Source organism: Prionailurus bengalensis, chromosome C1 (genome assembly GCF_016509475.1).
Source record: "Prionailurus bengalensis isolate Pbe53 chromosome C1, Fcat_Pben_1.1_paternal_pri, whole genome shotgun sequence".
NCBI lineage: Eukaryota > Metazoa > Chordata > Mammalia > Carnivora > Felidae > Prionailurus > Prionailurus bengalensis.
The window spans coordinates 188,757,724-188,782,753 of NC_057345.1; the positions used below are offsets into that span (position 1 = coordinate 188,757,724).

General features: G+C 35.6%; 1 protein-coding gene across 9 annotated transcripts in view; it reads right to left on the bottom strand.

Annotated features, from left to right (window-relative positions):
• ALS2 (alsin Rho guanine nucleotide exchange factor ALS2) overlaps positions 1-25,030 on the bottom strand; it is a 72,879-nt gene that overhangs the window by 27,791 nt on the left and 20,058 nt on the right. For 4 of the 9 annotated variants that reach the window (XM_043577494.1, XM_043577492.1, XM_043577493.1 and 1 more), the window contains exons 5-13: positions 22,213-22,570; positions 20,559-20,727; positions 19,135-19,231; positions 16,522-16,599; positions 13,577-13,759; positions 11,289-11,460; positions 8,904-9,084; positions 6,527-6,592; positions 1,242-1,404 (exon numbers count right to left, since the gene is read on the bottom strand). In XM_043577494.1, the coding sequence (XP_043433429.1) occupies positions 1,242-1,404; positions 6,527-6,592; positions 8,904-9,084; positions 11,289-11,460; positions 13,577-13,759; positions 16,522-16,599; positions 19,135-19,231; positions 20,559-20,727; positions 22,213-22,570 (1,467 nt within the window). Of the gene's footprint in view, positions 1-1,241; positions 1,405-2,557; positions 2,663-6,526; positions 6,593-8,800; positions 9,085-11,288; positions 11,461-13,576; positions 13,760-16,521; positions 16,600-19,134; positions 19,232-20,558; positions 20,728-22,212; positions 22,571-25,030 lie in introns of those variants that run through there. The other 5 variants (XM_043577489.1, XM_043577490.1, XM_043577488.1 and 2 more) reach the window with 3 other exon arrangements.

Genomic DNA, 25,030 nt, shown 5'->3' on the forward strand with positions numbered 1-25,030 from the left:
GAGAGGGCTTCATTTTCATGATAAAATGACTTTGGACCCAGGCCTTGAAAATTTCCTGTAATGAGAATGGTGGTAGTGTGTCTCGGGAAGGAAATACAAAACATGTATGTCCATGGAGCTGAACATGTATGTCCATGGAGCTGAATACAAAACATGTATGTCCATGGAGGGGTAGTAGATAAGGCTAGAAACAAAAGAGGATATCAGATTGTTAAGCGCCTTAGATGCCAAACTGAAGAGTCTGGTTTGCTTTCAAATTTTGAAAGCCCACATTAGTTCCTGGGTCACTCTAAAGACTGAAATCTGTCCAAATAAGGAGACAGTTCCCATGATTTAAAAGATTCTAAAGTAGGGGCACCTGGATGGCTCAGTTGGTTAAGTCTGAGACTCTTGATTTTGGCTCAGGTCATAATTACATGGTTTGTGACATCAAGCCCAGCATCAGCTAACAGCACAGAGCCTGCTTGGGATTCTCTCTCCCTCTCTCTCTGCCCATACCCTGTTTGCGTTCTCTCTCTCTCTCTCTCTCTCTCTCTCTCTCTCTCAAAATAAATAAACTTAAAAACAAATAAAAGATTCTAAAGTAGAAGAGATCCTAGAATCATATGGCTTCTTGGAGTCCTTCAGAGAGGGAACAAAATGAAATTACACATTTTAGTACAATTTCAAAGGTGAATGTCTCAGGACCAGCTTTAACATACATCCATAACCTACAGTGGTACTAATTTCCTAGAACTCCACCCAACTAATTGTATACAGAAAGTAGACCATTTGAGAAAATCCTGTAATACTGTGATTTCTCATAGCATATGCTAAGGTAACTCGAATACCTGGCATGGAACTATCTTGAGTCCTGTCCAGGTGGTAACTCGGCTGCCTTACAGGTATGTCATTATACAGAAGGCCTTTTAAAGAGCTCTGTGTAACTCATACTTAGTATGCGCTCTGACAACTATTGGGTCAGTAGCATAATTGGGTCTCAACTTTAGACACAGTTTCACAAAATGAATACAATTAATCTTGATAAGGTCCTGAGAAGAAACTAAATCCACAGCAAAGAGAACTAGATCTACCTATAGTCTAACTTTCTTCTTTCATTTTCTTAAAGAAAAATAAATTTAATTAGACACATATAAATATTAAGTTAGTGGAGTTGGAGATGCTAGGGTAGCATAAACCAAACAAGCAACTATGATCCTTGCCTCCCCAAGCATTCAAATCAGATATTTATGGGATCTTACCACTTCAAAACAAGTAGTAAGCTTTAGCAAAACTTTTGCATAATTATGAAGTCGTCTGATTGGCAGGAAAAACAGAGTATTCAGTATTTCCATCAATTGAGTGTTTTCATCATTTACTTCTGATAAATCTTGTAACAGCTCCTGGTTTTTATTTAGGAAATCACTGGAGGTAGAGAAAAAAAAAAAAGAGATTTAATTAATCTTTTGGTTTGACAAATGCATGATACTGAATAGACATTTTTCACTAGATGACTACTTTTTTCAGAATGCACATTTTTAGGTGCTATGAAAGCAGAATATAAATACAATGAAATAAGACAGATATAATTAAAAGAATTTTCCTGCCTATAAAATAGAGGATTTTTGCATATAAAAAGTAGCATATGGTAGCAATAGTAACTCTATAATAGAGATGCTTAATCCCAAACTGTGACTAAGGTCTAGGAAATGAATCATGCATCCCACAGCTTCAGGGAATAATTGGAGACCAGCTGACACCATTCATTACCTGTTAATTTCCAAGCCAAAAGTCACAGCAATAAATGGCAATACTAACTGCCCTAATCAGTTGTATTAAACAGAAATCTGGAGGAAAAATAAAGCTCTTCGCTCCAACACAGCTGGCATGTAATATTAAAATACTTCTAATTTCTTTTCTTTTCCTTCACCTAATAAGAGTTTATACAAAAGAGTAATAAAAAGCTATAAGTACCAGTACTACAATTAACAGGAAGTAGTAAAGCATATTCTGTGTGAAGATTTCAATGCTGAGATCTTCAAAAGGATTTCAAACTGAAGCCAACATTTATTTTGTTTTTACATTGTTTTACATAAGTTCATTATTAAAATTTTATTGCAAATTTTAATGGTGGTCAGTAACCCACTGAGACTATGTTCATCAGACCAAAATACTTAAAAAGATGTGAAAGAAGAAAAAAAGATGTGAAAGAAGTAAGAGTTGGTGGGACAGAATAATAATTATTATCTGCCCCTTAGTAAGCAATAATTATGTGCCAGGTACCACCCTTGAGTGCTTTACAAGCATTATACTACAAAATTCTTACCTATAAGGCTTCAAACAAGACAATGCCACAAAAGACTATGAGGCAAAAATGAAACATTTTATAATCCCTTAGAGAACTATAGAAAAAAGAAATGTTTAACTCAGAAATTATGAAATATTATCTCTGAAGGGAAAATATGCAATAATTTCCAGGTACTCAAAAGTTCAATAGCACAAATTGGATCGTTTTATAGTGCAGTTAAGAGATCTGAGAGAGAGTGCCCTGGGGAACATGACCCAGATTTTTATTTACATTTGGCTTGTGTGGATGTTCCTACTTCCTCCTCCATGTTCTGCTGCTGAGATCAGCTGAGGACACTCATTTAACCCCACAGAAGTGTTCTGCTTTAACGTGCTCCTGAGAGATGGAAGCAGTACATGTTGAACACATACTATGACCACATTTCTTCTGGATGCACAGTACTAGACCAGAAATGTTCCAACTCTTTTAAGTCCTATTACTTGTCAGCACTCACTCATGTACTCTTCATCACTCACTCATGCACTTGCCTATAGACCTTCCCCAAAAGAGCCTAACTATGCTCTCAGGAAACCAGAGACTGTTTAGCTTATCCTCTCTTGGGAGTTTTAATCTAATAATGGCAATACTGCTTTTCCTTTACAAGGCTAGGTTTGTAACTGTTACTCAAAAAATAAATATAGTAAAGGAAGAAACAATCCAAGTGTCCATCAACAGATGAATGGCTAAACAAAATGTGGTATATGTATATAATGGAATATCATTCAGCAATGCAATGTAATGAATTTTGGTATATGCTACAACATAGACAGACCTTGAAAACATTATGCTTAAGGAAATAAACCAGACACAGGAAGACAAATACTACATGGTATCCTACCTAGGACATCCTACCTAGGATAGGCAAACTCATAAAGAAGTAAAATAGAGGTTACCAGGAGCTGGGGGGCAGGGGAGAAGTTGTTGCTTAATGGGTACAGACAATGTTTTTGCTGCGGTGGTTTTTAAAAGTTTTGTGTATAGTGTGGTAATTGTTTATACAACAGGAATGTTCTTGGTGCCACAGAACTATACACTTAGGAATGTTTAAAATGATAATTTTTTTTAAACCTACATGATGATCAAACCATCAGACTAGCATGAATTGAGTAGCTAGATGATAAACCAGCTTAATGATGGGAGTCTGAGTACCAATATCCAAGACCCACTAACTGCCATGTAGGCTCACCAGCTATGCTCTAGAAGTTCTTTTTTTAAAGAAATACTTTAGGGGCGCCTGGGTGGCGCAGTCGGTTAAGCGTCCGACTTCAGCCAGGTCACGATCTCACGGTCCGTGAGTTCGAGCCCCGCGTCAGGCTCTGGGCTGATGGCTCAGAGCCTGGAGCCTGTTTCTGATTCTGTGTCTCCCTCTCTCTCTGCCCCTCCCCTGTTCATGCTCTGTCTCTCTCTGTCCCAAAAATAAATAAATGTTGAAAAAAAAATTAAAAAAAAAAAAAACTTTAAAATAATTTAAAATACTGACTTTGTAAGTAGAAGTTGTAAAAAGATGTTATTATTGCCTTTAAATATGTAAAACCCTGGGGTTCATGAACCACAGTTTGGGAAATGCTGCCCAAATTCAGACTTCATATTTGCTTCCACAGCTTAAAGTCACCCATTGTTCATCAATTGCTTTCCACCTGTCTAGGCTCTGGCAAGAGGCTTTCATTTACATCATCTGCTTTAGCTGCTCTGACAATGAGTCAGGTCAACTCCTGAGTACTGTGAACTCAATTCTGAAATAGTAGAGGAAGGTTAATAAAAAATAAAATAAGGCAAAATAAGGCACCAGGGTCAGCAACTACCAGGGTCCCTCAAGTAGGCAAGAAAACCCCATTTTTAAACCACCACAAGTCACCTATTTTTGCATTAACTAAAATCGCTTTTCCTCAAGCATTACTATTTGCAAAAATAACCATTCCTTTTTTTTTCTTCATTTAATTATTGGTTTGACTGCAGTTATTTTCCCCTACTTTTTTGGCAAAGATTCACCATTTCACCAACACTAAAGGTTAAAAAAGCTTTTTTTTAGTCATTATAATGTACAGATTATAAATGTAAAATTGGAAATTGTAACAAATGTAAACTTGTCAGTTAAAAGCCAGAAGCTCTCAGATTAAAAAAAAAACAACAAAGCAGTAAGTCCATCAATTTACTATTTATAAGAAACACACACAAAAAAACTACAATACAACATAGGCAGGTTAAAATAGAATAGAAATTGGTGTCATTATATTAATATAAAATAAAATAGCAAGATCACAGATTTAAAAGTTACTACATAAGGTTAAAATATGACACTCTCTAACTTGTCATTAAAAAAATGAAGGCCAAATCCTTATTTTGGAAATGAATGAGCACATGACATAAGTCAAAGATATCAATGAGCACATGACATAAATCAAAGAAAAAATCACAACAGAAATTAGAAATACATTTATAATTTAATGACTATAAAAACAAAACTTTAAGATACAGCCAAAGCAACACTTGGAGGGAAATTTATGGCCTTGGATGAGTACATCAGAAAAATTAAAGGATTGGAAAATTAATGAACTAAATGCTAAACTCAAAGTTGGGAGATATTAACAGGAGAAAACAAAGAAAGAAGAAGGAAATAAAAGGCAAAAATTAACGAAAAAGAATGGAAAAACTAAAGCTTAATCTTTGGAAAGAAGATTAAAAAAAGGTAAACTATTGACAAAATCAACTAAGATAAAAAGATAAAAGGCTCAAATAAGAGGAATGAAAAACAACTACATTTATTATGGAGGTGAAATTAATCTTAAGAAATATTACGCCAATAAATTTGAAAACTTGGATGCAATGAACAATTTTCCAGAAAAGTACAAATAATTAAAGCCACAAGAAGAAATAAAGACCTGAACAGATCTAATCATGAAAGAAATTAAACTGGTAGTTTAAAAACCCCCTACAGAAATGCCCCCAAAGGGGCGCCTGGGTGGCTCAGTTGGTTAAGCATTCAACTTCGGTTCTGGTCATGATCTCACGGTTCGAGTGTTCAAGCCCTGCATCAGGCTCTGTGCTGACAGCTCAGAACCTGGAGCCTGCTTCGGAGTCTATGCCTCCCTCTTTCTCTCTCTCAAAAATAAATAAACATCAAAAAAAAAAAAAAATGCCCCCATGAAAGCCATATCTTTTCATAGATGAATTCCACAAAATCTCAAAGTACAGATATTCCCTATCTCATGCAAACTATTCCAGAAAATAAAGTTCCCACACATTTTGTAATTGCTAGTGCAACCTTCTTACCCAAACTGAGCAAGTTCAGAAGAGAAGAAAAACCTCACATTCACATAGTTGCAAAAATTTTAAATATTAGCAAATGTCAGTAACGTACTGAAAAACTAATACAAACAGGCCACTGAATTCATCTTGAGAACTCAAGGATATTTGCCGTTAAAAAAATCAATTGCTCTTCAACTTTCAGGAATAGTGGGAGCCATTTTTTTTTTCTTAAAGAAGGGAATCTTTTAACCCTATAAATATTTACCAAAAACCTAAGGCAATCATCTTTAATGAAGAAATGCTAAAACTATCCTCTTTAAGATCAGAAATGATCTTAGGATGTTATTACTCTATTAGGATATAAAATCAAAAGCAAACATGGCAAAACATTAACGTCTATGAAATCTGGGCTGTGAGTACATATTTGATATGTTTATTATTGAAATACATGTGAATTTTTTAAACTTGCTTTTGTCTATAGGTCAACACTTGTTGAGAATCTACATAGTTCAGAATGATTAGATTCATGTAAGGTGCTTTTATATTTATTATCCAGAAACTAAACGCAGAATCTATCTGTGCAACACTTTGCGTTTTTCTCTACACCAACACATACGTTATTTGTTCCTTACCAGGGCAAAAACATTCCCTTCTTTCAGATGAAAAAAATTATGCTCAATTTGGTGAAGAGAGTTGTCTAACATCTCAGGGATAATAAGTGGTAGCACTAAAGAAGGACCCAGACCTTGTAGTTTTTTCAGTACTACATTACTTCCAATGATAATCAGGAGCTAATAATACCAGTCCTTTTAAGAGTCAGTGAAAGTCTACATTTTGATTCATTTGGTAAAATGACGAAGTCAAAGCTTTTCCCAGGCACTCAAAAACACAGAACACAATAAAATATGATCTTTGGTTGTTAGAATAATAATGGGAAGGTAAGTGTTTGCTTACATGGCAGGCTTAGCAAGGAGCTGGAATCCTCCCATAACCAGGAAATTTGTAATAGATGTGCAATACCTTGAGCAAAAGAGAAAACACACATATGTTAGCATTAAAATGTAAATTTGTTCTTCAGAATTTTCAAACAAGCAACTGGAGCAGATACTTTTTGGTATCTCACCAATAAGTTTCAGTACTTTTGTGATGTCAACATTCATGAACTGTAAAGGACTGAAAAGAAGGGCAGGTTATGTGATAATCACAATACTCAGGCAGGGGGAAAAAGCCATTTTAGTAAAGATATTACTATAAATTATAAATTTAAAATACACCTAAAATTATGCAGAAGATCCTAGAATTTGGTTGGTAGATTTTACTTTGGTAACTTAACAAACTTGAGAAAATATGATTTAAACTGTTGGATTTTAGTGAAAATTAAGTCTTCAGAAATAATAGAGAAGAAAAAAATATGTTAAAAGAGCTCGAGTGAAACTTAGAAAATGTTGGTTAAGTTTTGATCAATTGCTAGAGAATGTCTTGATATATTGTTTTGAGTTGTGTATACTTCTACCATACTCCCAGGATGGCAAAATAGAATCAACTGACTTTCAGAAAGAGGGTAAATTCCTATTAAAAACATCCCAAAGTGGGTGCCTGCATGGCTTAGTTGGTGGAGCATCCAACCCTTGATCTCAGGTCTTGATCTCAGGGTTGTGAGCTCAAGTCCCACATTGGGCATGGAGCCTACTGGAAAAAAAAAAAAAAGCCCATGGTACTGTACACTTAAAAATGGTACTACTAGGGCACCTGGGTGGCTCAGTTGGTTAAGCATCTTACTTCAGCTCAGGTTTGTGAGTTCAAACTCCACATCGGGCTCTCTGCTCTGAGCACAGAGCCTGCTTCCGATCCTCTGTCTCCCTCTCTTTCTGCCCCTTTCCCGCACTCACTCTCTCTCGCTCTCAAAAATAAACATTAAAAATAAATAAAACAAAAATAAATAAAATGGTCCTGATGGTAAATTTGATGTTACATGTATTTTACCACAATTAAAAATTTTCAAAATTCATAAACAAATCAGGATTTTACTTGTCCCATCAATATGAATAAATTGTGTTAAAAAAAAAAATAGTCCAAGGTATAAAAAAAAAAAAAGCATTTCTAATTATAGGTCCTGAAGTATCAGAGAACAAAACAAAAGAAGTAAAAAAGATTATGAGATAAATAAGACAAAAAAAGAACTATACTAGTAAAAGCTGAAAGCTTCACAGAAACAAAATCTTGTTTAAAAAAGTAAATTGGTATCAAATTATGTATTTTTCATGTCTGATAGACAATGAGTTAAAAGGCTTCAACTTGGGTATTTCCTCTCAGACAATAGCTTCAAATACATTCAATTTCGTTTAGAATTAAAATCACATGCATCTAATCTATCTGTATATACATGCATAAATGCGAAAGGAAATATACTAAGATTATTAATAATGGCTATTTCTGGTGATCAGATTACGGGCAACTTTAAACATCTTTTTGACTATCTTTATTTATACAGTTTTCAATAATAAACAAACTTTACTTATATTAAAAACGACTTCAACAAAACACCAATAGAACATTAACTCCTTTTCACTGGCTCTGCACTGTGGCTGCATGATCTCAGAGCTCTACACAGTGCCTGGTACTTAGTGGGTACTCAGTCGATATTTGCTAGATGGATGAGGTATTAATAAAGAATAAAATTTTCACTTCAGATCAAAGCATTAATGTTATTTTAATGCACATTAAAATAACAAATTATGCCTCACGTCATAATGTCAATATACAAATTAAGAAAAAGTGAGAAATATTTAAATTTTCAAATATATTTGGTATATTTTACTTGAAAAACATGAAAAGAACTTTGGATAACTATCCTAGATTTTATTAAGGAAATATCTTTATTTTGAAGATAGTATGGTCTTTAAATCCTCCATTTACACAACAATAAAAAACAGACATTGGAACAAGTCGATATTTACCATTAGCAGTTGTTCTTAAAATAATTGTTCAGTTACTTATTTCCTCTAATTTTAGCATAATTTACTTAAGTAAGCAACACTGTTCTCTAAAGAACCATATTTATTATAGTATATTTTATGTAAATTAAGTAGACTATCAATCATTTTGCTAAACTATAGAAGGAAATATAATTATTTTTAAGACTGTTTCCTCTTAAAGAAAACTAAAATTTTAGCAATGCAGAACTATAGTTGGTTTAAGATTAAAATACTGCTTTGCAATTTCTATTACCTTATATCACTGTCCCTAATCTAGTCTCTTCTGATTAAGGAGCTGTTCTCCTTGGCAGAATAACCCTGCAGAGATTGAACATGACACGGGACTGGATACTTGCTCTGTATAACTATCCAAGAAGAGACTTGCATGCTTCAGAATGACCAAACTCCTGGCTTCCTTTATCCCATGAAGGAAGCTGCTCAGTGAGGCTCCATGCTGACCAATTAGGTAACACAGCTTGCTGAACCGGCTCGCCACCTCCTGCAACAGCTGGACTGTACTTGCAGTGCCCAAATTGTCTGTAACAATATGATGATGATGACATAACCTGAAGACTCATTACCTGAATACTTTCTTATGATCAAGATTATGAATCCTCCTTTTCTAAAAATACTTAACATGTTGAGACGTACTCTCAACTGTGGAACTCAAATAATCAGTGGTAAAGAAAGCAACTTCAGAGATCATAGAATCCAGTCATTTGAAAAACTTGTTAAAAATATATTCACAGGGATTCTATAGATTCTGACTCAGTAGACCAAGGTTAAGATCCCAGGATGGATATATTCAGAAGAAAAGCTGTCCAGGGTATTTTGAAGACCAGCCAAATTTGAGAACCACTGAGCAAATCCAACTCTCCTCTCATTCTGAAGAGAAGTAATCTGAAGCCAAGAAAGGGGAAGTGAATTATCCAATTTCACACAACTGGAAAGTAACAGCTAGGAATCAAACTCACTTTTGTAGTTATATCTTGGTTAATATTTTCAACTTTTTGTACGGACTTCTGCTCTATTGCTCCTGGGACAAGCCCAACACTTCAGTGCAGAGAGGTCAATCCCCCAATCAGACTGACCAGATTGCTCTGAACTTTATACAGGGCACCAGGAGATTATTTGCTTTTTCCCAGTCCAAAGTTCCTAGTTTCCAGGACATCTCTCTAAGCACTGAGGCTGATGAGCAGACAAGGGAAAAACAATAAAGAAATCAGGAATCAGGACAAGGACAAGGATGATTTCACTTTTCTTTTAGAGCAATCCAGGAAGCTTCCAGCTTAGATTGCTGCTTTTCCCCTGCCAAACTCCTGGGATATTAGGCCCACCCACTGGAGAAGAATTTATAGAACAAGCACTCTACAACACTTAAAAAGACAAAACATATCAAAAACTAAAATAAACAAACTGGGGCGCCTGGCTGGCTCAGTTGGAAGAGCGTGTGACTCTATGTGAGTCATGAGTTTGAGCCCCACACTGGGTATAGAGATTACTAAAAAATTAATAAACTCAAAAAAATAATAAAATAAAATAAACCAAAACCAAAATAAAACAAAATAAATGCAGACAGTCCCCAACTTACAAAAGGGGGCATTCTGAAAGACCATAAATTAGTTATTTGAAAAAATAGTAGTTTTCCCATTATAAAATGGGCTGACCCACACAAACCAATGTCAACCTAATGTGGAAAATCTGATGTGCTAATAAGGCAGAATTTAAGTATCACAGTTTTGACCTGAATTCTAGGTCCTCAGAGAGGGTCAAGGATTGCAGGAAAGAAAAAGAAAAGTTCCTCTCTATTTTCTATGTGCAGGGCCAAACTTATAAAAATTTTTGAAATAATGAAATTTGATCTTCAATAGCCACTCCCCCATCTCCATTTTGTATTCCTCTCTAACCCCCTAGAAACTCCCGGGATCTAGTGTACATGGACAGTAGCCCCCCTCTAGAACTACTGTAATCCATTTCCTCTGTATTATCTCTTCATCTCCAATCCCTCCTTGTTGACGACAACTAAGAAAAGAAATCAGATTTAGCCAATTCGTAGTAATGTGGGATAAGACCCTGAACACTCTTATCCACATTTTAAGACACTACTTGTAAATCTAAATGAATCTCTACTTGGTATAATTCTAAGAACTAGAACAAAAAAAAAAAAAATTAAAAATTGAGGTAGTCTAATGTAAGCTATCTTAGGACTCGTGGGGCTAGAAGTGTTGTTTAGAAGTCTAGTTCCTAGGATCAACTTTCCCAAAGCTGTTCTGCTTCTCTGCCATGAATATCCTGAAAGTGCCACATCTTACTTCCACAAGGACAAAGAGCTGTGGGAGTGGTAGAATACTTAGGGGCAGCTGGGCTACTGACAAAGTGCAAACAGTTTGTAAGTTGTTGACTGCCTGTGTACAAAAATAAGAGAATGGACAGGACACCTGGGGTGGCTCAGTTGGTTGAGTGTCTAACTCTTGGTTTTGGCTCAGGTCATGATCTCACAGTTCATGGGAACAAGCCCCACGTCAGGTTCTGCACTGACAGCGTGGAGCCTGCTTGGGATTCTCATTCTCTCTCTCTCTCTTTCTCTCTCTCTCTCTCAAAATAAATAAATAAACTTAAAAAAATAAGAGAATGGAAAGAAAAGAATAAACCATGACTCAAGAAGTTTTTTTTACTTCTGACACAGGAAGAACAGGTAAGAGTCCTGATAACTGAGGGAGTTCAGGGGAGATTCTACTTACCTAAACTAAGAAGAGGCCTGAGGATGTGAGATTTGATGTCACTTAGTTTTGAATAGAATCGTCTTTCTGTAGTAGCCAACTCATGGAGACTGGCAATATATCCCATAACATTTTTGTCCACCAAAGCTAGATAGCTATCTTTTCCTGCTGTCACTCTGCTTATATATCCGAGCTGAAACAGAGAATAAAAAGATTAAAGGTAAAATATAATTTACTAGCAGCAATTTGGGTGCTAACACTGGCTAATATCAGCTAGCAAGAGCCAAATGGGAAATATTCAGGAATTTTGCAAGTTAGTTATTAAACTACTAGTAGCTTGAAATTAGCAACAGTAAAATTACCAAAAACAAATTGGCAAACACTACAAATCACAGCTAATTTTTTTGTTTTGTTTTGTTTTACAGCTGGTTAACCAGTACAACACTGTTATATATGTGTATCTGGACCTATATACAACTATATATATCTATGCTTTTATTTATTGCCACAATATCTTTTATTTCACATTACACGTGTTTAGAACCACAGACACCCTAAATATACAAAGATCCAAATGTCAGAGATACATGTCTCAGGAACCTTCTTTTTTTTATGAGATAGGATAAACGAAAGCAGAAAAGATCTCTATGCTAAAATATTAAGGGTCTAGAAGTTATCTTGTATCTTAAAAGTACAACATAATGGGATTTTCTTTAAAAGGGACTCTTTGTCATTTACCTATTACACCACTAAACAAAAATAATGAATGCATACACAGATCCCTACAAACCAGGCCACCAAGCTGCAGACCCAATAAGCTACTTAATGCCCCATGGTAACTAAAAATACATGTTAGAGCCTTGTTCGTCTTATCAGCCTATTTCATCATTTATCCAGACTGAAATTTTTCATGGGGAATGTGGAGCCAGGGCCAACAACTACAAAGAGTCAATTAGTATGTCTCAAATAAGAGGCTATATATAGGTCAGGAGCCAAATCTTGGCCAGTGTTGCCTTCAGCAAGAAAGATGTTGTCCCTATACAATCATAGCTTATACATTTAGTCAAAAAAACAAACATGAAAGATAAAAAAAACAATCCGTAGGATATATTATTCAGTAAGAATAAGAAACCCAGAATGTACTACCTTTGAGGGTTAATTCCCTTACAGCATTATCACTTGGAGGATGTGAGTTACTTTAATGAGGAAAAAGAAAACCAGAAACATGCCAGTGGTTTATGAAAAGGGATAGGAAGTAGGAAAGCAGAGAAATCCAAATGAAAAAGAAGGGAGTAAACAGCAGTAAATAAATGAAAAGTTAACAGAGAGGGAAGGAATGGGAAACAGAGCACTGCTGGTAGTCGTTGGGTCTGCCATGAGCCCACCATGGGCCTATGCAATTTTTACTTCCCGTTTACAATTAAACACTCATCTCTTGGGGCGCCTAGGTGGCTCAGTCGGTTAAATATCCAACTCTTTTTTAAGTTTGTTTATTTTGAGAGAGCTCAGAGAGAGAGAGATAGAGAGAGAACGAACATGGGGAAGAGGCAAAGAGACAGGGAGAGAGAATCCCAAGCAGGCTTCACACTGTCAGCACAGAGCCTGATGCAGGACTTGATCTCATGAAGCGCGAGATCATGACCTGAGTCGAAACCAAGAATCGGACGCTCTACCGACTGAGCCACCCAGGCGCCCCAAGCAACCAGCTCTGGATTTTGGCTCAGGTCATGATCTTACGGTTCAAGGATTTGAGCCCCGCATTGAGCTCTGCACTGGCAATGTGGAGCCTGCTTGGGATTCTGTCTCCCTCTCTCTCTGCCACTCTCTCTCCTCTCTCTCTCTCTCTCTCAAAATAAACAAAAACTTAAAAAAAAAAAAAAAACTTATCTCTCTAATTCTATTCTAATTTACCTCTGAGAGCTCCATGAATGCAGTCAAGAAATTTTATTATGAAATATACTTTTTGATATTCCTACAAGAGTGTTAATTCAACAAACATTTATAAAGGACTTGCTGTTGAGAATACAGCAGTAAGCAAGAGAGCTTAAAATCTCTCCTCTTAGGAGTCTTACAGTTGAGGACAGGAAATAAACAAAAAAGCAAATTACATAGGTTATTCGATGGTGATAGGCACTGTGGAGGGAAGTAAGTCAGAAAAAGGAGATAAGGAGTAAAGAGGGATGGTAAGGGTTTCCAATTTTAAATACAGTAGTGAGATACTTAATAATAGGCATACATACAAATAATAACAAAAACAAGACTGCCCATGTGTTACAGAATGTGGGCCTTAGGATCCAATTCCTGTTCACCTTACTACAGGAGAGAAGTACTGGAGTCTTAGTACCACTGTGATTCTCCGGAAGGTTGTCAACTTCTGTAGGGTCCTGTCGGCCACTATAATATAACCCAGGTTGGAAGTCTTCTGTATCCACTAAAAACAGGGAATAATCCTGGCCTGCAGCTACACTCCAGACTCCATTTTCACTGTTCACCTGTAACAACAGCAAGAAATTATCTGATAAGAGAAGGAATTAAAGAGAAATTCAGATCTACCCGAACTGAAATGTCAGGTTAAACAGGTGTGGTGCAAAGTCACTCACACCTCAGAGGGCAAAACTCTCCCAGTGATGTGCCCGATCAATTGCAGCACAGATGCAATCCCTTGTTCAGCTTTTAGTTTTTTTTAATGTTTATATTTATTTTTGAATGCAGAGCTGATGTGGGGCTCAAACTCATGAGTTCATGACCTGAGCCGAGGTTGGATGCTTAACCAACTGAGCCACCCAGGCACCCCCTCAGCTTTTAAATTTAGAACTGGATTGTTTTTATAAAAATCTGAAAAACTGGAATTTAAAAAGGAAAAACCATAGATCTAATTTTTAATAGTTATTTGTGGGAGTCCCCACAGTTCTTAGCCTGTATTACAATCAGGAGACACAGAAACTTCTACAGCCCTATTCTGACAGCTACGACACACCTCTGTCCATTCACATTGAACCGTGTACAAAAAAAATCAAGACAGAAAGAAACAATCTAACAAGACAAAATTCCACTCTAACCAACTAAACCCTTGAGCACTAAAATTCAGTTTTCCCACTTGGAACTCACTACCTCTCAGATGTGACTTCACTGTACCAAGCCCCAGGATGTTGGAACAGGCAGGACCCCTTAGAAGCCCATCTACAGGGATCCCCGAGACCAGGGGTTCTCAATGAGCAGTCTTTGCAGAGCAGCAGCGATCACCTACAACCTGTTAGAAATGCAAACTCTCAGGCCAACGAGCTACCACTGGGGGTTAGACTCAGCAATCTGGTTTAATACACTCTCCAGGTGATGCCAATGTGTGTATGTAGAAGTTTGAGAACCCCTGTCTTAAACCAATGGTTTTCAAAGCTTAGGATTCCACATAGTGATTCAGGAGCCACCATGGAAATGCAGGTGCCAGCACTCTGTCCCCATTCCCCCTCCATCCTTCAACTAAAGTAGCTCCATGTTTATCCATTCTATGTATGGGATTACACAGAAGATTTCATTTGAAGAAAGTGTTCTATGAAAACTACTGCCCCAACCTGCAGCCCCAGCTTTAGCTGTGATTTCTATATTGATAAGCAAAAATCCTCTAATCTGTTGGATTCTTTGTGTCTAGATGGGCTCCAAATCCTAGGTGATTAGGTGACTGTGTGAGTGTGTGTGCATGTCTCTACTACTTCACAGCCATCTTCTTCCAGCATGACACCATCTCCTCAAATCCAGGCTATCCAAATAACGGGCTTCCTGTTAACTTTGTAAAGAATGGATTAAAATTTCTGCAGAAGAGTCCTCTTTCTAGTCTTTAATCAAAACTAATTCAGATCTCATTCTACCTTGACTTTTAATTCACAAATTAAAACAACTTCAGAATGTCTTTCTCATCTTTCCCATGAATATAAAACCAAAATCCCGGTGATGTAATTTTTATATGTACAGTTAATGAGTAACAAAACTAAGATCTTATTCTCTCTTGTCTAACTGTATAGTGTTAAGTAAAAATTTGATTTCCAGAGCGTCTCCATTCTATGTTACAAAACTTTCCTTGGTAAGAATAAATGCACATTCTGCTTTTCTGAAATAAAAAACAGGGAACAATGATAAGCCATATTTTTTTTGTTATAAAATATCAATAATTAAATAGCTTACCACTGAAATGTTCTATACTGAAAACATTTAAGATTGGAACTAGGAAGTAATAACTGTTCCCTAATGTTTTATTTAAGTCTTTCCCTCTCAGTGAAATGAAGTGCACTAGAAGGAAAGGCAGCAAATAAAAGTCTTATGAAGTGATAAATGCACCAGACACTCTGAAAACATGAATTATTGGAATATGTATTATCTGTAGTTTACATGTGAATCATGTTCCTGAAGTTGAAGGAACCATCCTTTTTATAGTCCCTCAGTGGAGGGAGCATGTCTTGGGACGGGGGAGATAGCACAATCAAACTACAAATATATAAGAAGTTCCATATTCCATTCTGTTAGGCTATCACTATGTGTACTCCTCGCCCTCTACCCTTCAAAAAACACACCAACCTTGCATAAGGAGTCAATACCATTAAAAAAAAACAAAAGGAACCAATACTATTGATGAGAATTTAGTATAGACACTCCTCTAGAATTGCATCACAGGAACTAGATGGAAGCTACCAATCTCTGAACAGCATTACATAAACTGAAAACTAAAACCAATTCATACATAGTGAAGAAATCATCCATACTTTTAGCTTCACTACAGAAAATGAAAAGATTTATAAAAAGATTTTACTACTATGACTATGTGTGTAAGAAAAACCAAAAAAATACCACCACCATAACGTTATATAAAAGTCAAACTTAAGTGAAAAGTCAGAAAGTAATAAGCACTATTTGGTAGTGTAAATCTCAAAAGTCAACATCACAATCCCAGAAACATTTGTTTTAAAAGAAAGAACTTTTCATTTTTATTTTTAAAGAAGACAAAAAATTATGAATATTCAAAGTACAATGGAAGCTAAGAACAAAAGAAATATAAACATATTATCTAAAAAAAAGAATATTTAGCCTGAAAATAAGGGGCTTCATGTTTAAAAAAAAAAAAAAAACTTGAAGTACATGAAAACAAATTTAGATTACAAATATAAAATCCTAATTTTTTAAAACACAAAATAGAGAAATATTAAGTGTTACAACTTAGAATTCTGAAATAAGTTGCTATAAAAAATCACCAAGTTCTCAAAAGTACCTTTGCAAGACGAGGAACTGTTGTTGGAAAATCATAATGCCCAAGTTGACCAAAGGTATTGCTACCCCATGAGTAAACCTATTAGAAAATCACAAGAAAGTAGGTAAGAGTTGTAAATCTGATTTTGCATGTCAATTCTGAACCTCTACAACATATACATGTGTATCTATGTATATATACACATACCAATAGTTACACATGTATTACTTTCTTCTTTAAAATAAGAGATACTGAGAAAATTCCCTTTTAAACAAGACCAGAGATAATGAGCAAACAGTACACTAGAAGACAAAGTCCAAGGGTTAAACAACAACTAACATGTCTCAAGTGTTTACTACCTGCCAAGTATTGTTCTCAACATTCTCTTTGTATTAACTAATGCTTAATTCTCATGACAATCCTTTCTTTACCGATAAAGAAACTGGCTCAGAGAAGTCACAAATTTGTAAGTGGCAGAGCCAGGATATAATCCCAGGAATTGTCTTACACTGCCTCTTACAAAGAAAGTGATAAAAAATACGGATAAGTGCTATAAAGAAAAATTAATCATGATTTTTTTAGTAAGTTTATTTATTTTGAGAAGGAGAGATAGCATGAGTGGGGGAGGCACAGAGAGAGAGAGAGAGAGAGAGAGAGAGAGAGAGAGAGAGAGAAAGAATCCCAAGCAGGCTCCACAAAGTCAGTGCAGAGGCCTCCTCGGGGGGCTCAATCTCACAAACCGTGAAATCGTGACCTGAGGGGAAACCAAGAGTTTAACGCTTAACCTGCTGAGCCACCCAGGCACCCCAATGATTCTTTTTTCTATAGATGGGAATACTATGACATAACTAGAATACCTTTCCATATATGAAGAGTCACTGCAGGAGAAACACAAGTACCTATGCTCCACTACAGACAAAAGAAACTGGATTACAGTGCCTATGTTTAATGAAAATGGTTTTGTTTCTTCTGGTTTTAAAAGCAATTCATGGTCACTGTACAAGACTGTCACAGTACAAAGAAAAAGTGAATGGATGTGTTTATTTAATGCTATGCACTGATATTTTTCTATGTCAGTAAATATAGAGCTACATCAGTCACGGTAACTACATAGATCTCTACTGTGCGTGTAGTTTATTCAATTACCTAATGAAGTAAACATAATAATTTCTTTCCAATTTTTTAATATAAAAAATTGAAAATCCTTGAATATATATATTTGTGTAAATTTATTTATTTCCTTAGAATAAATTCCTAAGCAAAGAAGTCTGGGTCCATGAATCTCCACATTCTGATTTTTGATACATACTAACAAACTGTCTTCCAGCAAGGTCCAATATATGTTCTTGTCAGCACTGTATCTTTTTCCTACATCCTCACCAGCACACAGTATTAAATACAATCCTTGCTAATCTGACAGGTAAGAAAATATTTTGCTGTTGTTTTAATGTATATTTGTTTACTAAGTGGTTGACCATCTTTTTATTCATCGCTGGTCATCTCTATTTCTTCTTTTATGAATGGAATATAAATATCATTCGACAATTTTTCTTTAGTATTAGGTAGTAACATTTTATCATATATGTTACAAATTTTTTTTTCCAGTTTGTTATATATCATAATTTTGTTTGTGGTGTTTTTTGCTACTTACACGGTCTGAATTATCACATAGGCTAACATATCTTTACTTTCTAATTTATGGTTTTGATGATCACGTCCTTTTCTACTCCTGAGGTTACTGGGGGAAAAAAAAAAACCACCTAAATTTGTTCTTACACATGTAAGGTCTTATTTTTTAACATCTACATTTTTAATCCACCTGGAAGTAGATTATGTGAAGTTATCTTTAATTTTCTTCCGCAAATAAGAAGCCAATGGTTCAACAGTATTTACTGATTATTCAGTCTTGCTTCGTCAAATGATTGGAAATGCCCACTTATCCTATATTAAATTCTCATATATACTTGAGTCTATTTCTAGTCCACAGGTATATTTCTGTTTCACTGATCTGTTTCTAGTCTAACAACATATAAACATATCTTTTAAGTTTATTTATTTTGAAAGAGAGAAAGTATGCATGCACAAGCAGAAGAGGGACAGAGAAGAAGGACGAGAATCCCAAGCAGGCTCTGTGCTATCAATCCCGTGAACCGTGAGATCATGACCTGAGCCAAAATCAACAGCTGGACACTTAACCAACTGAGCCACCTAGCACACCCAGGTCCCGCAACTTTAAAAAAGAAATACCTTTTGTTTTCTTTTCATAGTGTTTTATTTACAGATTTTCTTCATCAAAAAACAAGTAAAAATTCATCAATATCCTGGAAAGTCTTGAGTTCTATTTTTTGGGAAGAGCACATTATGGAAACTTTCTTTGTTAGGTAGACCAGTGTTGAATCAAATTCTACTATCACCTGTGTGACTTTACACAAGCTACGTAACTTCTCTGAACCTCCCTTTCTTTATCTGTAAAATGGAAATAATATAAACAGTGCAATATAAAACACTACAAAGATCAAATGAGATATAGTATTGTTGCCTGACACACAGTACACACTCAATAAATGATGGTCCAGTTTGGTCATGTTAACCTTCCATGAAATTAAAATTAGTTTTTAATAGTTTGCATCCTACCTGGGATTTCGCAGTAAGTGCAAGAGAATGGTAACCCCCTGCCTCCAGATAGATTACTTCTTTCCCATCGAGACATTTTACACATAGTGGTTGAAGCCTTAAAGAAAAAATACACACACAAATTCAAGTAAAAAGGCTCAGCAAGAATCTTGACCTTTTTCAAATTACAGAGTAAATGCTTTTGACTAAAAATAAACATTTTAAAAGAAAACATTAAAATAAAAATACTGGGGCACCTGAGTAGCTCAGTTGGTTAAGAGGTCAGGGCATGATATCACAGCTCGGGTCATGATCTCATGGTTTGTGGGTCTGAGCCCCACATCGGGCTCTATGCTGACAGCTCAGAGCCTGGAGCCTGCTTCAGATTCTGTGTCTCCTTCTCTCTCTGCCCCTCCCATGCTCATGCTCTATCTCTCTCTCAAAAATAAACATAAAAAAACAATTAAAAAATTAAAATATCGAATATATATTCAATTTACTTCTGAATAGTATCAGTAATCTTAGATGGTTTTAATTTAATCTCTGTCAATCAATCACCAATTAACAATCATAATTCAGAATGTTAAGAATCAAAAGACTACTAAATGATCCATTATGGCAGAAACAATAAAATTTAGGATACAATACAACCATAGAGGGAACTCTTTTTTTTTTTTTTTTAATTCCACAGTTGCCTTCACTCTGCTAAGAATAGAGACATTTACATTAATTGGCTGTTTTAGATAATCACTCCATTTATACACCTTCATAAATATCTGATCTGTTAATATCATGAGTTCTTCTTAAAACAAGTTTTTCCTTGAAATACATGAATGGTTTAATATTGCTATTACAGTTATTTTGGTGGCAGCAGAGGAACATCTTTCAAGTAAAAAAAATTTGTTGGTTCTTTTTTATACATTAAAAATTTGAACTATTCAAGTGTTCCAATGAAATACAATCTTTTTTTTCATGTTTATTTATTTTTGAGAGAAAGAGAGACAGTGCAGGCGGGGGGGGGGGGGGGGGGGTGGGTAGAGACACAGACTCTGAAGCAGGCTCCAGGCTCTGAGCTGTCACTGCAGAGCCCAATGTGGGGCTTGAACTCATGAACCATGAGATTATGACCTGAGCAGAAGTCGGATACTTAACTGACAGAGGCACTCAGGTGCCCCTCAATGAAATACAATCTTATCCCAAACATCCCTTTCTGTTCCAAGATGAATACACATCAAAGAAGAGATGGAAAGGTACACCATAGATACTTAAGTCCTTTACTGTTACGTATAAATTCAAGACTAACATGACAGGTTTGCTGTTGTTTTAAATCCCTATTAATAATATATAATAACCTGGAGGTAGAAAGGACAGGATTTCCTCTGGAGGAAATGGTGATATAGAGACCTTAAAGCCAACTCCTAATAGTAAATAGTGGCAGCACTTACCTAGGCAGAACATCACCGTGCCCCAGCTGTCCTTCCTTCCCTTTCCCCCAGGTCCACACCTCCGTTCTCAGAGAAGGCAGGAGTGCATCTGCTTCTCCACTGTACGTAGGGGTCAGAACCACTGTCCGAGTTTTTACCCGTGCAGCTTTTCTTAAGAGCCTGGGGGAAACTGAAAACAAATCAGAGATGAAGTGAGGGAGTAGATGGGTGGGAAAAAAGATACCATTTTGACCAACTCTTGGTTTTCAAAGAAATACACTAACACGGTTTTTGTGAAGGAAATTCTATGGAGATTTAATAGTCAGATGAGTTTGGTAAATGCTGTCTACTACATTTTATCCCCCTGTAGATTCACACACATTAGCATGCTAAAGGCCCTGACAAGTCCTGCAATTAAAATACTTGTTTAAACTTAACTTAGCCCCACTTCCAAGCATTTGGCTACAGAATCCCTTTTTGTATAACATTTAGGTTATATAGAAAGTCTATGTGATATCCTGGGGAACTTGCATTCTAAAGAATATGCTTTACAAAATACTACACTAAGGCTGACAAATATTTTTCCCATTTCAAAACAGAAATGTCCTTTATTTGTGTAGATGAAAATCTAGGGGCAATGAGAATTGGAAGGCAGGACAATAGAAGTGCTCATTGACACAACAGTGCCGTAAGTAAGTGGAAGTGCAAGAAACAGGGCAGAGCAGAAAAGTTTTAGTATAGTCTAGAAACTTTTAGAGCTTTGCCCAAAATAGCGTAAACCAGGGATTGGTAGAGTCCACTGTCTGTTTTGTAAATAAAGTTTTATTGGAATATATAGCCTTGCTCATTTATCCATGTATTATTTATGGATAGTTTTAAGCAACAATGGCAAAGTTGAGTAATTATATAACGCAGACTGTGTGGCCCGTAAATCATACAGTATTTCTTTTTAGCTCTTTACAGAAAAAGTTTACCAACTCCTGGTGTAAACCCAATGCTTCTCAAACTTTAAGGTATAATACACTAGTCACCTGAGGATCTTGTTATAATGCATATTCTGATTCAACAGGTTTGAAGTTAAGTCTGAGACCCTACATTTCTAACAAATTCCCAGATGCTGCTGTTGTTTCTGGTGCAGGTCACATTTTCAGAAGCAAAAACCTAAATGACTGAGATTCCTGAACCAACTGAGAAACACTGAAGAACCAACTGCTTAACAGTCTTAATATTAGAAGAAGTTTATTGCTAATTGTATCCGAAAATGAAATTTTCTCTTATTGAAGCGTAAAATTATTTCCACTTTTAGGTCAAATACAGTAAATCCCTACTTACCCAATGGCCACATCTGCACCTTCATCTATCTGGACTATAGGCCCCAACTATGATATAAGGAGGCTATCGCTACATTCGAGAACAATAAGATTCCTAATAAGGTTCATAAGCAGAAGCAGACATCACACACAAAAAATTAGCTTCTACAGTTACTTCTAAAGCAGAAAAATATGTAACTTTCTTTTAAAACCACCTAAATACCAAAATGAAATAAATTCTGACATTTGAATATGTCAGTTTTAGCAATCTGGAAAGTTACTAATTTATTATAATATAGCACATGATGTCAGCAACATTTTGGATTTACCAAAAGTCAGTTTACAAAACGTGACTATTTCCTTACCTTGGGACAACAACCCAGGGAGGGAGAGTCTTCGGCTGCCTCCCTCTGATTCTTCTTCTCTGATATCCACAAGACTTGAACTTTTCTTTCCTTGCATTGATTCCTGCTTAACCTGTTCTTCTCTGCTATCTTTCAGACTTTCCGGGCCTATGGAACTACTGCCTGCCTGAGTTCCAGGTTCACAAGGGGCTGTGCTATAGAAGTTCATAACTTTCTTAAGGGACAAGGCCCCGGCTTCATATGTAGCAGCCACTCTCACACCAACAGCAGATGCACAAGAGACTACTAGGCTGTTTAGGGCTGAGGTGCTTGTGGTTGGTGGGCTGTGAAGATTAGGAACTGCTTCTTCTACAAGAGACTAAAATATACACACAAAAAAGTATATAAAAATATAATCTCTTATACAATCAGCAATCAGTATAAAGTTTAACCAAAACCATCCATATTTGCAAACATAAGACTCTAAAACAAAGGTCTCTTTATCTTCAACTTAAAGGTATCCCTTCTTGGTACTGGATTTAACTAATACATTATATGGATAGGAGTACTCAAAATACAGCTCCTTATCAAAAGTACTTCCTTTTGTTTGAGTGTTGTGGTTTTCCATGCTATTCAAACGTAAGCCCCAGCTGCTTTAATAACATTGAGCACAGAAGCAGAGAGGGGAAGAAAGGTCTGGAAAACATAGCCTTTAATATGAGGTGCACTGTGACAGCCCTGGATATATAAGGGTGATAGGGTTAACAATACATAAAATAAATTTTAAAAAATATTATTATTGATGAGTTTCAAGAAAATTTACACAGATTGCTACTAAGAAATACAGAAAAAAATACATTTAAAAAAAAGCTCCTAAATTGTTTTATAAATAGTAATTTAGATATAGCATATACAGGCAAAAAAAAAAAAAAAATGTTATACCTCTGACCTATCTGCCCCCCAACTTCTGTTCTTCAGTTCAAGTCTTTCTGCTGCCTCATGGATGTGTTATTTTCCATGATCCAGGACCTATCTAAGCTGACAGATTACTTTTGCTCTCACTATGATAGAGTAAATGTGGTAGGTTAGTAATTAAACATTTGGGACCAATGTTCTTTGTGTTATTCACAGCTGTATTTGAAAGTCAAACTAAAGTTTTCTAATATCTTAGTAAAAGCTGAGTTGAAACTTACTCTGAACACCAGTTAAAACTTACTCAAGCACCATTGTTTACTTAAAGGAAAGTCATTAAACACACAAAAAAGCTTTTGGCTTGTCAGCATAGCTCACAATGAAAAATTTCCCTCTTACGCTGTCAGAAGGTCCCAAAGGGTATATATACACATTCCTCAATTAGTCCTAAATTGAAAGCCAAACACAAACAAAATTTTTAACATCGACTTATGGTTCTCTTAAAGGACATAATTCCTGTTGCCTGCACAGTACCTTAGGTACTCAATACATTTTGCTGAATTAAATACTAAATTCAGAGGAGCAAAGGACTCTTTAAAATAGTCAACAAAATAAACAAATAGACCATATCAAGCAAAAGGTAAATACAAAGCCTATTAATCCCTTGGTGATACAGTTCCCTGATAACTTGCTGAGAAGAACTAAGGTCACTATTTTTACCCTTTGTGTACGAAAGATCATAATAGAAACAATGATGGTATTTAGGTGACTATCATAGGGGGTTCTTACCAAGAGACCGAGGAAAGTCTACCTTCAATCAACTTTATTGTTCTTACTGGCTCCTCTACTTATACTTAGCAACACATAAAATAAATAAATCAACAAAACAAAAATACATAGCCAGTAATTTTGATGAAAGACATAATTTTAGGAGTCCTGGTCAATCAATAAAATTCAATTGTGAGATATATGCTTCAATGCCAAATATGATTTATTTTACAAAAATGAGACAGTCTTTTGGTTACATCTGGCCACGGGAGAAAAAACCTGTCCTAGACTATATAAGTTCCTAGTGAATTACCTGTACGATTGAGATACTATTTACAAAAAATGAATTAAATTTAGTATAAACAGACATTGCCAAAATTAGCATAGGCTACAAAAAATTTACATATTTAACAAAATATATCCAAAGGAAAATGCAATTTCAATAATAATAAACTGTATACAATTAACTTTTAACTTCAAATTTAATAAATTAGCAGGACTTCTAAAAAGTCAAAGTCCAATTTTTTATAAGCATGTTCAAGTCTAAGAATGTTTCTGTTTAGATTTTAATAATACCTTTCTCCAAACAGCTTAATAAAAAAAAAAAAAATCGATATCCACAAGATTCAATGAGTAAACTGTGAAATAAAAACTATTTCTAAAAATACCTCTAAGCCATGTTCTTATCCTGACAGAGTAAAGAACACGAATAAACAATCAAGAGGTATGTGATTTCAAAAACCTGAATAAACACCACAGGACAGTTCTTTTATGATTAGAGGTTTCTGTTTTGTTTCATTTTCTTAGAGTTCTGGTAAAAACAAACCTGAAAGGCTTACACAAAGAGTAAAAAACAAATTATCCTTTTAAAACAATTTGGTTTAATCAGGGAGACTCCAATGTTACTGTATGCTACTGGTAAATAGCTTTCCTCCATTTATAAGTTTTCAAAATGACAGTAGTTTAAATAAGATGAAGAAAATTTTAATGCCCTGCCCCACAACAAAGCCCAGTAAGCTGAAAAAAATTCAAACAATATTTAATGCCAGGAGGTTTTAAGTTTGCCTACAATTGAGGGATCTACCACATAGTAATCTTCCCTAATAAAAAAGAAAAGGACTTCTCTCTACAGAATCTGGAGTTAATACAGTACAGGTGA